This window comes from Aythya fuligula, chromosome 1 (assembly GCF_009819795.1).
Source record: "Aythya fuligula isolate bAytFul2 chromosome 1, bAytFul2.pri, whole genome shotgun sequence".
Taxonomy (NCBI): domain Eukaryota; kingdom Metazoa; phylum Chordata; class Aves; order Anseriformes; family Anatidae; genus Aythya; species Aythya fuligula.
In genome coordinates this window covers 114,411,399-114,425,212 of record NC_045559.1, presented here as the reverse complement: position 1 = coordinate 114,425,212, position 13,814 = coordinate 114,411,399, and the positions used below count along the sequence as shown (strand labels likewise).

The window sequence follows — 13,814 nt, the reverse complement described above, 5'->3', positions numbered from 1 at the left end:
AGCCAGCTCCTCCTCAGTAAGCCTCTACGCACTTGTACCCACGTGCTTAACCACACTTCATTCCTTAAGTAAAAGAAAATACTGCCAAATATTTTCAGTTGACCTGAAGCTAAACTTTCACTGTAAAACTTACAACCATCTCACTGGAAAAAAAAAAATAATAAAAAAAAAAATAACACATCCACCTCAAGTGTCTTAAGCTAAGTGTCCGCTATGTCTGTTCTGTTTACCAGTATTTCTTAGGGCATAATTCTTCTAAAAATACAGCACTATGCCAAACAATTTCAGAAGTTTTTTTTTTTTTTTTTTTTTTTCTTAATAAACAAACAAAAAACAAACAAACAAACAAAAACAGGAGAAAGGCACTCATCATACTAATATAATATCATATTAATATAATACCTTTCAAAATATGATATCCAAGCAGGGTTTTGTGCTCTGTGTTGTTGTTTGGTTGGTTGGTTTTTTAAAGGAAATGAAATCAGTAAACCTACGTTAATGTATTATATGCAGTGAATTAGTATAGTTAGAAGCTGCATACAGCTTAGAATTTCAATTTTCTGAGGCTTTTGCTCTCCAAAATTAGCTTCCAATTTATTTTGTTAGTCCACCCTTTTCTCTTCCTCTATTGTTCATTAGAATCAGAGAAACTGTTGTGTGATAAACCTTGCATTTTTAGTCTTTTTCTACCTAGCTTCAGAAGTCCTACCCTGTGTTAAAAAAAAAAATCAAAAAAAAACCCCTCCAACTGCAGTGTCTGTAAGATTGAAAGAGTTTTGTGCATTTACGCAGAACCACACTACAACAAATAAACTGAAGAAGGCTTGACCCCACTAATCTTATGACCTTCCTCATGCTGTACAAGCTTCTACACTGTGAGTCACTATCCATGTTTACCATGCCAGTGGGAAATGATATAACTAATCAAAGGCCACATTTCAAGCTTCAACAAAGCTTATGAAATCCATTCTTAACACTACAGTGAGTGAGAGGTTAGGAGGTATCTCTATCCTCACAAGTGCTGTTGTATTTTTTTAAATCTCCCTTTTGTCAAATACACCATGGTACCCTTACATTTCAGTGGTGGGCAGTGCTGGCAGAAGCCTCTCAGGAGAGCCTCAGTCTTGCTCCTGTACTTCCTCATCCATTTAAAGGTCTCCCTCACACCAAAGATATGAATCTCAATCACAAATTTAAGTAAAGCCCTGGCTTTCATAGTGCACCAGCGATGTGAAACTAAGCGCCAAAGCTGCTCCCACAATACTTAAGGAGTTTTTGAAGGCAAAGATGAACTTTGAAAAAAGCTACGTTTTGAAGACAGGTAATGAGAAAAAGACATTTGCAGGATAGCAGTGAAAAAAAAAAAAAAAAACAAAAAACAAAAAACCACAAAACAACAAACCACAGTGTTTTAAGAATGCTGAATGCTTGGCCTGATCTCAAATGCCAGGCCCTTTTCCCTCTCCTCCCCCTGTCAGCTCACTCCTGCAGATACACGACTGTGTTCAGGTTTTTTCCTCCCTGTCAAGATGTTAGCTTTGTAGACGGGTGTTTTCAAGTGAAGGTTTTTCAAAGCCTGGAGAGCTGCAAGGAGGAAAGGTGAAGGAAGGACAATCCTGACATGACACATTGGGCTGAGCTGCTCTCCCCAGGCAGGCTGTCCTCATCCAGGTGCCGTACTCACACTGTAGGGCCGCCACTCATTGTAACATCCTTCCAGTTGCACCTAATGACTCGCTTCAGGAAGATCTAACTTGTATTTTTCAGTGCTCTTCTTAAAACAAGACATTGAATATTTATACAGTATTTTTCATCCATACTCTTAAAACACTGTAACAAAACCAAAGTGGATAAGCATATTTTTTATTGGATTTTCTCTATCTATACACCTCAACAGTGAAAGAAACATTCCAAAAACATGAAAAGCAATGGAAATGACTACATGAGAATGCCCACCTCACTGCTGAAGTGGAGTTTGTGGCTGCGAGAGCAGCCTCTCCCTCCTGGAGGCCAGAAAACCACAGACTAGCTCACAGTCACACATCAGCATTCCTGGATTAGCCAGGATTGTTGGACACAAGGAAGTAAAAACGTCAGCACCTTCCTTGGAAAACCAACTATGCAGCTCCTCATATTTCAAGTCATGACCTCTGCTATAAAAATGCCACAACTTGTACTTCAGGACAGGACTTGCAGCACTGTTACATTTTGATTAACATAGGAGAACTTCTATAGTATTTTACATGGCAGTATAGGGGTGTTTCCACCTAGTGAACAGAAGAGACTGGTCCCTGCATTTATACATCTTCAAACTCCTTTGAACTATCTCATCCCCATGTGCCAGAGCAGCTCCAACCTCCATTCCTCCCTTTCTGCCCCAAAACAGCCACCATCACATACTTCTGCACACCTACTGGGTTGCTGCCATATAGATAGCAAGGGACACGACTGGATCAGCTACTGCAGGAAAGAGGTGAAAGGGAGGGAAGAGATCAGAAAAACCACCAGGTCCAGCTATGTCAAGCACAAGGACTGTAATTTGGCTATTCAGATTGCATTCACTGCTAGAAAAGCTGTGCCACATCTCTGGGGAAAGGTGTTGGGTCAAACAGCTGCCCGCTGCTCCGTGCTGTCTTGAGCGACCATGGAAAGGTACACAAGCAGCCCCAGGTCTCCAAGCAGAAGCAAGGTGATGCAACTCCAGTGTTTTAACTTCCCTTGTAATTAATACAGGGAATGCAACAGATGGAAGGCTTCTGCTCCCCATTCCACCTGACCTATTTAGGGTATTACCAAAGAGTAGAATTTGATTGCCATCGTTGGCATTTCTTGGAATCATACACTGGTGTTCAAAGGCACACAGAGAAAGCAGCTTTCAAATCCATAACACCGGGAATAGCTACTTGATTGGGAAACAAACAAACAAACAAGCTGCTATGTTGTGTCACAATCATGTGTTTGATTTATTAAAAATAAGTACAATCTTTTTTTTTTTTATTCATATTTATCCTAACATTTTTACTTAAAAATTGGCAGGGCAAGTTAAAAGGCAGATTTGTTTTTCACGTGAAATAAGATATGATTTCTTATTTGCAAAAACAAAACAAAACACCATGCTACTCCCCATGCTCTTGGACTCATTTATTTTTCTCTCTCTTTCTCAAATATGCACACTTTACTCTCTTTACCCTGGCTAATACTGTGGAGGCAGCAGCTCTGGGAAATGAACTGGCTTTGCCTGTGGCTCATACATCATTACAATTGTTAACTAAGTTCCACTATAAAAATCTTTATTACACAGGAGAACACAGAAGCGTGCAAGAACACAGCTTTATTTTCAGATAACAGGTTGAGTTTGTAGGTCAGGAAGTTAAAAGACTTTTTTTTATTCTCGCGGGTTTACAGAGGTTGCTTCATGCAGAGGAGAGATTCCTGGTACTCTTTCCTCCAAATATCAGTCTGTATGTAGAAGTAAACTACCCTCTGCTTCAGCCAGGAGCTAAAAAACACTGTCTGATGATGGTTTCTCAGGATCTGCAGCAGCCCAGGGTTCTAACACTTCACATACTACCTGGAAGGGCTTTCCTAAAGTCTTGCAGCATGCAGTCACACTGCTGCCCACGCTGAAGCTCAGGCCAGTGGAGTTCTAAAAGTCTGGCTATTGGCAATGGCAAACACTGCAGGGCACACCCACCATTAAGAAAGCTTCCAAACCTTAATAAAAATGTGCAGATAATATCACTGGTATTTGGGCACTTGCCGAGACAACTCTGAAACAATAAGGAGAGAGCCAACGAAAGTTAACTTTAGCTGGAACACGTAACATGCGCCAGCATTCATGACTACTGCTGCTGAGAACTTTTACAATTTTTTTTTCATACATTATTTATCTCACCAGTCCAAATGCAAAAATCTGGCATATCGGATTGTGTGAAATGATAGTGCTATTCCCTGAAGGACTTTGCATCTGCGAAGAAATGAGAAGATTATTCTGTGACAGATAAACTGAAGCAGTGTGACTGCATCAGATGTTTTCTTGCTACAGCATTTCTCAGACTTCTTGAAAGTGTGACCACCTTTGGACTCCTCTGTCTCTTATTTGCAACCTGAGAGTCACAGAGAAGAAAAACGAATGAAATAATAAATAAAACTCTCTTTATTCACAGGAAAATATCAGCAGGATTGATGAATCAGTTTCTGACAGGCCTCACACTTCCCTCTCACCTGTGGCAGACATCTACCAGTCAGCACACAGCTTTCCGTATCATGCTCAGGCAGTATGACAACACTGCCTTGAAGCTCCTCCAAACTGGTACAGAGTGCTCTGTCTTGAAAAGATGTTTCAATTATCAATTTCTTAAGCTACAAACACTGACAGTCAAAGTTTCTGTATTAATGGGCTGATCACAGTGGAATTTTTGAAGTTATGTTTCCAATTAAGTAGAAAACAGTAAGAGGAAAAAAAAAAAACTCTAAAGATTTTGCAGTCAAAGTTGTAATTTGGAAAACAGATCTGCACTTGAAACTTACACTTTCTTCCCTAATACTATTTAAAATGTCGGGGTGGTGGAGGGAGGTCGGGCGGAGCAGGACCCACCCTTCCATATCAGAGCTTTGTAGGTAACCATTCTAGTACTATAAAAGCCTCAGATGGCCAATCTTCTCCAGCATGCAGACTCCTATGGCAGTGAAGTGAGAAACTGGAAGAGCCTGGGCTGGGGAAAAAATCCCCTCACCTGGCCCTGCTGTGAGGTCTTGCGCAGGCTCCGAGGTGCGGGCCTCCAGGCGGCTCGCATCGGCAGATCCACAGACAAATATCAGAAGGAATCACCTGAGGGAGAGCTGCCAAAATGGTCCAATTGCTTTTCCCCTGTCAAATGGCAGGAGCTGGCCTTTAATGAGAGAAGGCTTATGGTCTGGCCCTCGAGTGCAAAGGTTACTCTTAGCTCCCCAGTTGTCTTTTTTCTTAAACAAACAAACAAACAAAAAAAAAAAAAAAAGGGAAAAAACCATGCTAGCAGGCAATTTGAGATCCCTAGGAATTGATTCAGGTCTTTAAATAGGAGCTTCCCAAGTGTTCCTGCAGCACTAATACCTTTACTCTTTTAAATTAAAACTGGACAAACATTTTCCCTAAACACATGCAGCCTAGCTTAACAGCAGTTTTTGCTAGTAAGTACAAAAATAAACCAACCATAAAGCTAAATAAAATCAACTAATTTTAGTACACACAAGCTGAGCGAAGACGACAAAAATCCACAAATAATTTACTTTTCACAATTTAAAATTATTAGTAAGCAGTGGTGAGTGGAACAAGGATTGCAGAGTGCAATTACTGTCTTAACAGATTCTCTTCAAAAGAGCCTTTTAATTATGACACATTAATCATATCCCATGAATTCTAATTTTTACTTGTATAAGATTTTTCCAGCTCATTTATTTTCTTCTGATTTGCTTTCCACTGTACCCCACAGACTTCACCTACTCGAGAAGGACTCTTACAAAATAGAAACGAAGATCCACAATATCTTTCCCCTGCTGCAGCCCTGTAAAGCAGTAGTAGTGAGAGGTCCAGCTGGCCATTTTTTTTTGACTGTGATGTAGACATATGCAGAGAAAAGAAGACAGATAGTCAGCTAACATGGTATTTTAAAACTAAGCGAACTCATGTGCAAAATACTGCAAATAAAATCTATTCCAGTCCTGGACTATTTAAGTGCTTTGAAAGGCACTGAGCCAACAGATACAAATTGAAATGTAAAACTTTTTTATTTTAACAGCAGCCTGGTATCTGTAGAACGCGTACACCATTTGCTTCACAAGCTCAGATTTGCATAGTAAAATGAGGCTGAAAAGCAGCAAGATGCATGACAATCCCATCAATGGCAGGAAAAAGCATTTCCTTTTTCTGGGGCAGCTGAATGCTACCTCCTTTACTTTGAAGACAATTTCAAATCCTAATCTGGTCAGAAACAGGAGCAACAAGTTCCTTTACTTATTTACATAAATTATGATTAAATCTATATTTTACAGCAAGTAAGAAATGGGAGAGTGGTGCATTTGATTCATACTGGAGATGCACATGTGCAGGGCTATATAATTGTCTCAGCTTCATCTTTCAAAGGTAGTTGCACTTGACAATGACCAGATTATATTTCAGGTCACTCACTTCACCTACAATAAGTGAGAAAATTCCAAAGATAAAAAAAACGTGGAGACAAAATGTAACAGTTAACGTGTCTGCACAGACTCGAAGTCACAAGTGCACTTCACAAAAAGAAATACCACTACAAAATGTAGTAATTTTTAAATGGGTCTTGCCAAAGACTGTCCCTAGACCTGACTGGCCTCTGGTCAGAGCTTATAAATAAATAAATCCTTTCTTGATAATCCCAAACATATTCCATGTGGGCTTTTGTTCACTGCCTTGTTTTCGTCTCACTCCTACTGTAAATCCCAGCTGATTCACTCCTGCATAGTAGACAACATTGTTATTTGCCCACTGGCTAATGTACCCGTTCCAATTGAACTGATGTTTTTGCCTTGGTAGGGGATCAAATGCATGGAACAGTAAAAGCATGAACCTGCCACCTCTTGCCTCTTCCCTGATCTTCACAACAGACCTTCTGCCACAACCCACCAGGAACCACCAGCATGATTGTTATGACCAGTGACCACAGATAACAGCTTCCAGCATTGCTCTGAAAGTGAGTGACTTAAAAGAAGCAATCTTGTGGGAAACTAGTGGGGCTCTAATCGAACCTACTTGTGCTGGGAGAGGAGCACATCCCGAGGAACAGCCATGATGAGCCTCCTCCCTCCAGTGTCACTGCACATAGACATTGCAGTCCATTACAACCCTCTCAAAAACACACCCAGGCAAAGCCTTGCTACAAAACACTAACTGTACTATACTCATGGTTTGGACTATTTTTATAGTACAGGTTCCACGACTTCCATGCAGGCCCTTTGCAAGGACTGGTATTGTATGAAGAGGGTGCCAGAATGTTGATCTGTAAAGGCAGGGACACTTTTGTCAACCTAAATCTGGTATGTTTGTTTACTTTGTCTTTGGCCAAAAATATATTATGCCTCACCACATTACACCACAGTATTAGTCCTGTCTCCTACAACTTTCAGGTCCTTGTCCTTTTATTTTGCTGGGATCCAACAGCAATCCAAAAACAAACAAACAAACAAAAAAAACCAGACAAGTAAAAAACAATAGCAACAACAAAACTACCCAATTTATCCACAGTACTTATCCAACAGCAGCAACAAACCCTATCCAACTGCATTTCCATAGTATTTCCATTAGAGGGATCTGGAGGGATTTTGAGGCTGCCACCTCAAAATACTCCAATATGCCCCAGTACTTGTCTTTGCTCCTCAAGCCTTCCTCCTTTCAGCTTCTATAAAAAGCTAAAAAAATCAACAGAAAAGGCACATGTAACTATTAAAAACAACAACAACAACAAAAAAAAGAGAGATAAGAGAGATTTGAGTTGGAGCTTGCGTTCTGTCATTTGAACCTAGATGGATAACATTTTCAAAAATCCTTGTATCTGAAAAGAGGGTAAACTCTTCAACAAAATTGAGACAGTAGAGCTCAGCTTCTCAGAGAATGACACAGCTTCAGAAATCAGGCCCTTACCACCTATTATAGTAAGATCAGTGCAGTGATAAAATTGCAAAAGTAGCTGATTTTTTCCTCACACTATTCATTCCTTACAACTCTCATGAAATAAGAGCTATTAACAATTAAGAAAGAATGGCTGCATGTTCAGAACTTGCTAATGTGCATGTTCATCACCTTCAAAATATCAGGCTATAAATTATAAGAGTCCGTGACACACTTAAGGTGTTTAATACATATCCTTCTTTTCTCTAATAGCTGGAATAAATTGAAGGAAAGGTAACCTCTCACCAATTACATGGAATTGAAGTTTGTGTTTTGCAGCAACTCTCACGTTAACCTGCTAGACCCAAAACTCATGTTAACCTGAGCAAGCTTACAGGAGAGGTTTATGCTCACCCCCTGCACAGAACAAACTGCCATAAAGAACAATAAACAAAACCTCCTCATGCATAGAATGAAAGATTTAAAGTTCAGAAAGGGCTTGTGTGTTCAGAGCATAAATCAGATCCTGTTGTGGTTTCAGTACCCACTAACCAAAGCACACCTAGAGGACTCTGAGCTCTCAGAAGGTGCATGCTGAGCCTCCCTTTGCAATGATGTTGCACTTACAGTATTTACATGATTTCACCAAATATGCAGTTTGGAAATACAATGAGACAGGCAGGTTTACCTCTGCTTCATATAATCAAGACTAACATAAGTGGCAAGATGAGACAACAGTAGGTTCTTTGCTAAGATATAATGCTGTCCAGATGGACTTCAGGAAAGCTGTGAAGAACACAGGGTGCCTTAGGAGTTTGACTATTCCATTTGTCAAAAGTTTGTAAGAGAAGCAAAATTAATATGAACAGAACTGTGGTGAAGAAAGTGGAAAAAACCCTAGATGATCTTTGATTCTGTTCCTCACAGGGTTTCTCAGGGCAGGCAAAACAGTAAAAGATAGAGCAAAGGTATTCCATCAGATTATTTAAAGAAATAAAAAGTAAGAGCCATGCACACAGTTCATATTGGACCCTTGCCACCTCATATTTAAATCTGGCATTGGAGAAAGCACACCAATGCAGACAGGTGTAAAGCATGTAATCCATCAGAAGTAGGACACAATACATCCTTGAAGAAAGAGACAAATACATCACACTCTTCAATACAATACAAAACTTTTTCCTTTTTCAGCTTTCACATAATTCCTAAGTAGAGCTGTATGTGAATTAATAAGAATTAGCTGGGGAGAATTAGTGACAGCTGACACTGATCTGGTAGCTAGTCTGGAGATCTATTGTTAGGATACTGTATCGTAAAACTGGAAATGGTCAGAAATAGTTTGGCTGCAAACACTTTGCAAAACTGGACTGACTGCACTCAAATTTCGTCCCTTGGAAAAAAAGAAAATCTGACTTCACACAACTACTCTGTTTTTATATTGGCAGAACAATTATTTCAGAACTGCCATTGTGAAGCTCAGCTCTGTACTGTGTTTATCTGCTGTATGACAAACCAGCATTGGAATGAAAGCCAAATTGCATGTCTTAAATGACCTGAAAAGAGAAGTTCTTTCATAGTAGCTTCCTTCCAAGAGCAGAAATTAAAAAAGGGAAATTTTCCTGCAAATACAATTGAGCAGTAATACAAGTTCAGCAGTGCTAAAGTCCCCTGTGAAACAAATGTTTATCCCCATACCGGCACAGCAGGCTTTCAGCACTAAATGCACGCTTGCAAAGTTACCAGGCACCAGCAGTCCTGTAACCACAACATTAAATCTTGTGCCTTTTTTCACCACCCGCTATTTGGTCTCGGTCCACTGCTGCCTTGCTTGCATTCGCTCACCCCCTTGTCAAGGCGCTGTGCGGAGCAGTAGCTCTGCTCCCCACCTTTCTGCTCCAGTTTCTCCATAACTCTTCCTCACTGGCAGGATTTCTTTTCCCCCAAGGTGAAGTGTCAGGGCAGCAGTGCCCTGTACATGGGCTCAGTGGTCCTGGGAGGGAACTGGGTGAAAAAGAGTCAGTCTGGGGAAGAGTCCCATGCTGGAGGGCTGTAGGGGAGAAGGGAGGTGTCCAAGCATCACCGTACACCGCAGCTTCTGATGGGTGACGAAGTCAGAATGGGAGGAACATTTAACAAGAAACATCCCTTTCCTACCTGATCATGCCCCACTCTGACTTCAGTGACTGCTTGCTCAAGGAGTTTAACGTGATCCCAGCACTTGGCAGGGCCAAGATATTTGCTTTTAGTGCGAGGACTGTGAAGGACGCAAGTGGAACCAGCCTGTAGCAGCTTTGCAGCTTTATGCTATTTGTTGTAGAGCAGAAAAGCAGCAAGCGCATTTGTGGTCTTAAAGTATTCCAGTTTCAGGCAGGAAAGAAGATAACAAATTCTTACCCAAAGCAGCTAATAAATTTTAACACCGCTCTACTGAGTTGCTACGCACTGGGGTCTGACTTTTTGGAAACCCAAATGCATTTATAATCTTACTTGCTTACATTTACAACCTTGGTGGGCCTCGTCCTGTGAATAAAACTTTGTACATGCTAACCACCAGTAGCAATCTTTTAAATAATTAATTTTGAAAGAACTCAGAACTTAGTTCGAAATAGTAAAAGCTTTGCAGCTGGATTCAGAGCTGTTTTTCAGATGTAAAACCAGAGAGGCAAGTTTAACTGAAACCTCACATCACATGTAATGCAAGCAATACTAGCTGTTAAGTGAAGTCTCAAGGTGCACTGAGGGCAGACATACAGTTACATTATCAAGTGCCTGTCATATTTTTCCTTTTCCATTTCTTTCACTTTCAAAATCCCTGTAGACGTGTAAGGAGATGACATCCTTTACTTTCACTATTTCTTCCTAAAATTATTTTTTAATCTAAGACAGACTGAATTGCATTATTAGCCCAATCAAACCTGATATCTGGATTCTGGCAGAAACCAATATTGAATGTTCCCCTGAGTAATGAAGACCACACGATGCCACACTAACAGAGCTCACCACACACGCAGCCTGTAACACGGAGGGAAAGATTATTTCCCAGCCTCTGTGGCTATCAGGCCACGCTTTGATACATTGGACGGGGTCGGCTCCTTCTTAACTACATGTATTGATCGTACAACAACGCAACCCTGTTTAAATACAGGTGTTGAGCCTGATGGCACGGAGCAACAATCTGACCAACCCTCTTACGTCCAGGTGTAAAAAAAAAAAAAAAAAAAAAAAAAAGTAAGGATCCCACAGAATCGCAAACATTTAACAGCCGCACGCTCCCCGTTGGCTAGGCGTTTCGGCATTCCTTAGCTCTTTGCCAGCAGCCCGGGAAGAAGAAAGGAGAAATCTTCTGTGCAGGGCCAAGGCCGGGGCTCGGCCTGCGAGAAGAAGGGAGGCGAAAAGCCCCGAGGGCCGGCAGGAAACGAGCTGGGCTCAGCTGAGCAGCCGAGCAGCCGTCTCGGCCGCCCCGTGACTCGGCGGGGGAGGCTCGGGGAAACTTCTCATCCCCCCTCCCAGGGCTGGCGCTGCCTACCCGCTGCTCAGCTCCAGCGGAGGATTTGGAGCGATTCTCGCCGGGGGAGGGCACTGCGAGCACATCCCCCCCCCTCCCCGGAGCGCCCAGACGCGGCTTTAACAGAAAATAGAAACACACCCGCGCGGATGGGTTACTCTAAGCTGCGATCGCGACGCTTTGCAATGGGGGGCCGGGGTCTCCGTCCTAAGCGGGGGGTCCCCATCCTTCGGGGGGGGGGGGGTCCCGTCCTAAGAGGGGTCCCCCCTGGGCTCGGCAGCAGAAGTTGCGTCCCGCCCGGCACGGCACGGCGAGAGAAAGTTGCGTTTGGGCAGGAACGGGGGAGGGCGGCAGAACCCAGCTGCTGAGATGCGACCCCCCAAAAATATCCTCCCCCCTTCCAGAATATCCTCCCCCCTCTCTCCCCGGCCCACTCTTACCGCCTGCGGCGGGGTCCCCAGGAGCATCTCCAGGTAGTACCCGCGGCCGGAGTCCCCCTGCAGGTTGTCCACCATGGCCAAAAAGTTGATGCTGCCCCCGGGCTCCGAAGCCAAGGCCAAGCCCCCCGGCTCTGCCGGGGCATCCCGCTGCCGGCCCCCGCCGCTCCCCGGCCGCAGCGGCACCGGGGCGGGCGGCGACCCCCGGGGGGCGGCCGGCTGGGACACGCGGAGCGGCAGCGAGAAGAAAGCCCGGCACAACCCCGCGGCGCCGGCCAGCAGCAGCAGGAGGCTGGGGGCGACCGGCGGCGCCCCCATCCCGGAGGCACGTCCCGGCTGCTGCGGGGCTCGGCAGGGAGGCAGCGGTCGCCTGGTGCCGGGCTGGAGCAGCCGGCGAGAAGAGAAGGAGGAGGAGGAGAAGGAGGAAGGCGGGAGCGGCTTCCCCACGCCCCGGCTCCATCTCCCCCCTCCCCTAGGCGCCGAGCTCCTCCTCGCCTTCCTCCCGGCCGGGGAAGTTGTGCTGCTCGCTCAGGCAGCCCGGCCTCCGCCGGAGGGGAGGCGGAGGCTGAGAAACTTGGAGGCTCGGCCCCGGGGCGGAAAGTTTCCGAGAGCCCCGGGGGGATGGCGGAGGATCCGTGCCCCCCGGGGATCCGCGCTGTGGGGTGGCGGTGTCCGTGTGTCCATGTGTCCGTGTGGGAATTCATCTCCTGAATCAACGGTGCCTTGCCATAAAACCCGGCACGACAGACGCCTGCTTGTGAGACTGACCGACTGCAAGGCTTTAAATATCTTCATCATGCGCGGAATTAATAGCGGCAGGCCAGTGCGGCCTTTCGGGGGATGGGAAGGCTTGGCCAGCTTTGCCAAGGTGCTTTGGTGTCCTAGGCACACCCTAGGCAACTGCCCGTTCTGTCCTTGGGTGTAAACCTGCTCCAAGCGGAGATCTATCTGAGCGAGGGATTCCTCCCTCCCTGCAAAGGAAGAATCCTCCTTAGGGTTTCCAAGTGTTTCAGTGAACTTGAGTGAAGTTTCTTATGGACATGCTGGTGCTTGCTCCCAGGAAGACTGAGCAAACCCTTTGCTGGAAGGGCACTCTGGTTATTCGTAGCTAGCACCAGAGATGCTTGCAAAGGGTAATGCTTGCAAGGCGATTGGAACCCACACACTCATCCTGAAGGAAAAAAGGTGCCTTCACTTTCCTCACTGACTTGTTTTCTATACCCTGACTTGTGATTCAATTTCTGGAACCCTTCTCCTCGCATTGTAACTCATCCCTTAGATCATTTCAGTGCTGCTGGGGTATTTCAGCACAAGGTGTTGCAGTCCCTGACATCCACCTCAGAGCTCTCCTAAGGGAGGAGAAGTGCTCTGTCATGCTCTCAGCCTTACTGTGCTGGAAGTGGGAAGTGAGCAGTGGGATTGTCCTGACAGAGAACTTGAGTAGAGGGCATAGATAAAGGTTGCTCTGTTTTACTTGTGGGAAACAATGCATCTTACTGAAAGGCTCAATTGTGCAAACTCTGCACCTCCCTGGCCGCAGGAAGCTTTCTGCTTGCCTGACAAGTAGGAAGGTGAAATATTGCAGTCCTGCTCTGTGTAGCTCCACCTGCTCAGGACAGAAGAGCTGGGAAGTGCTGCACTGGAGGGATGGCAGCTGAACACCTGGGGGAGCAGCAGCTGGGCTCAGAAGAGGTTATCTCCAGGGTGCTACAGTAATGGCTTTTACTGATGCGGCTGGGATAGCAACGGGTTATGCTGCAAGGCCTGTCTGGTCAGAGCTGAGGCTGAAGGGGATTTCAAGTGGTTAGGGCTCTTCGTGGGTGAGCTGAGAGCTGGATAAATGCCCCTGCCCCTCTGAGAAAGGAAATGTGGGAAAAAGCCAGGAGTATAATTGAACACCCCCTCAGAGTGGAAGGGATATATTTATAACAGTCAGCAGCTATATACATTTTGTTTGAATTCTTTTACAGTACAGTAAGCCTTCCCCCCGCCACTGTTGCTAAGATACATTACCATACTTCTGGGCAAAGCAATCCCTGTCAGAGGAAGTGTATAGTTCACGAAGTATAGGAGATACAGCATAGCCTTTAAGTGTTCAAGCAAAAATTTGTCTTTTTTGTCAGACCGTTTGTTAAAAGTTCCTCATGTGCTGTTTTGTGCAGATGTTGGTAAGTCTTACAGCACATGTATATCAGAGAGCTGCTGCATGGGGTGTATGTGTAACCTTTCCATCCTCCCAATCACATCATCA

The 13,814-nt window shown here is 44.5% G+C and overlaps 1 protein-coding gene across 1 annotated transcript in view; it reads right to left on the bottom strand.

The window, feature by feature from the left end:
• BACE2 (beta-secretase 2) overlaps positions 1 to 11,912 on the bottom strand; it is a 48,043-nt gene extending 36,131 nt beyond the window's left edge. The window contains exon 1 of the mRNA XM_032181435.1: positions 11,567 to 11,912. Within this exon, the coding sequence (XP_032037326.1) occupies positions 11,567 to 11,881 (315 nt within the window). The 5' untranslated portion in view covers positions 11,882 to 11,912. The remainder of the gene's footprint in view (positions 1 to 11,566) is intronic.
• Between the last annotated feature and the right edge of the window lie 1,902 nt (positions 11,913 to 13,814).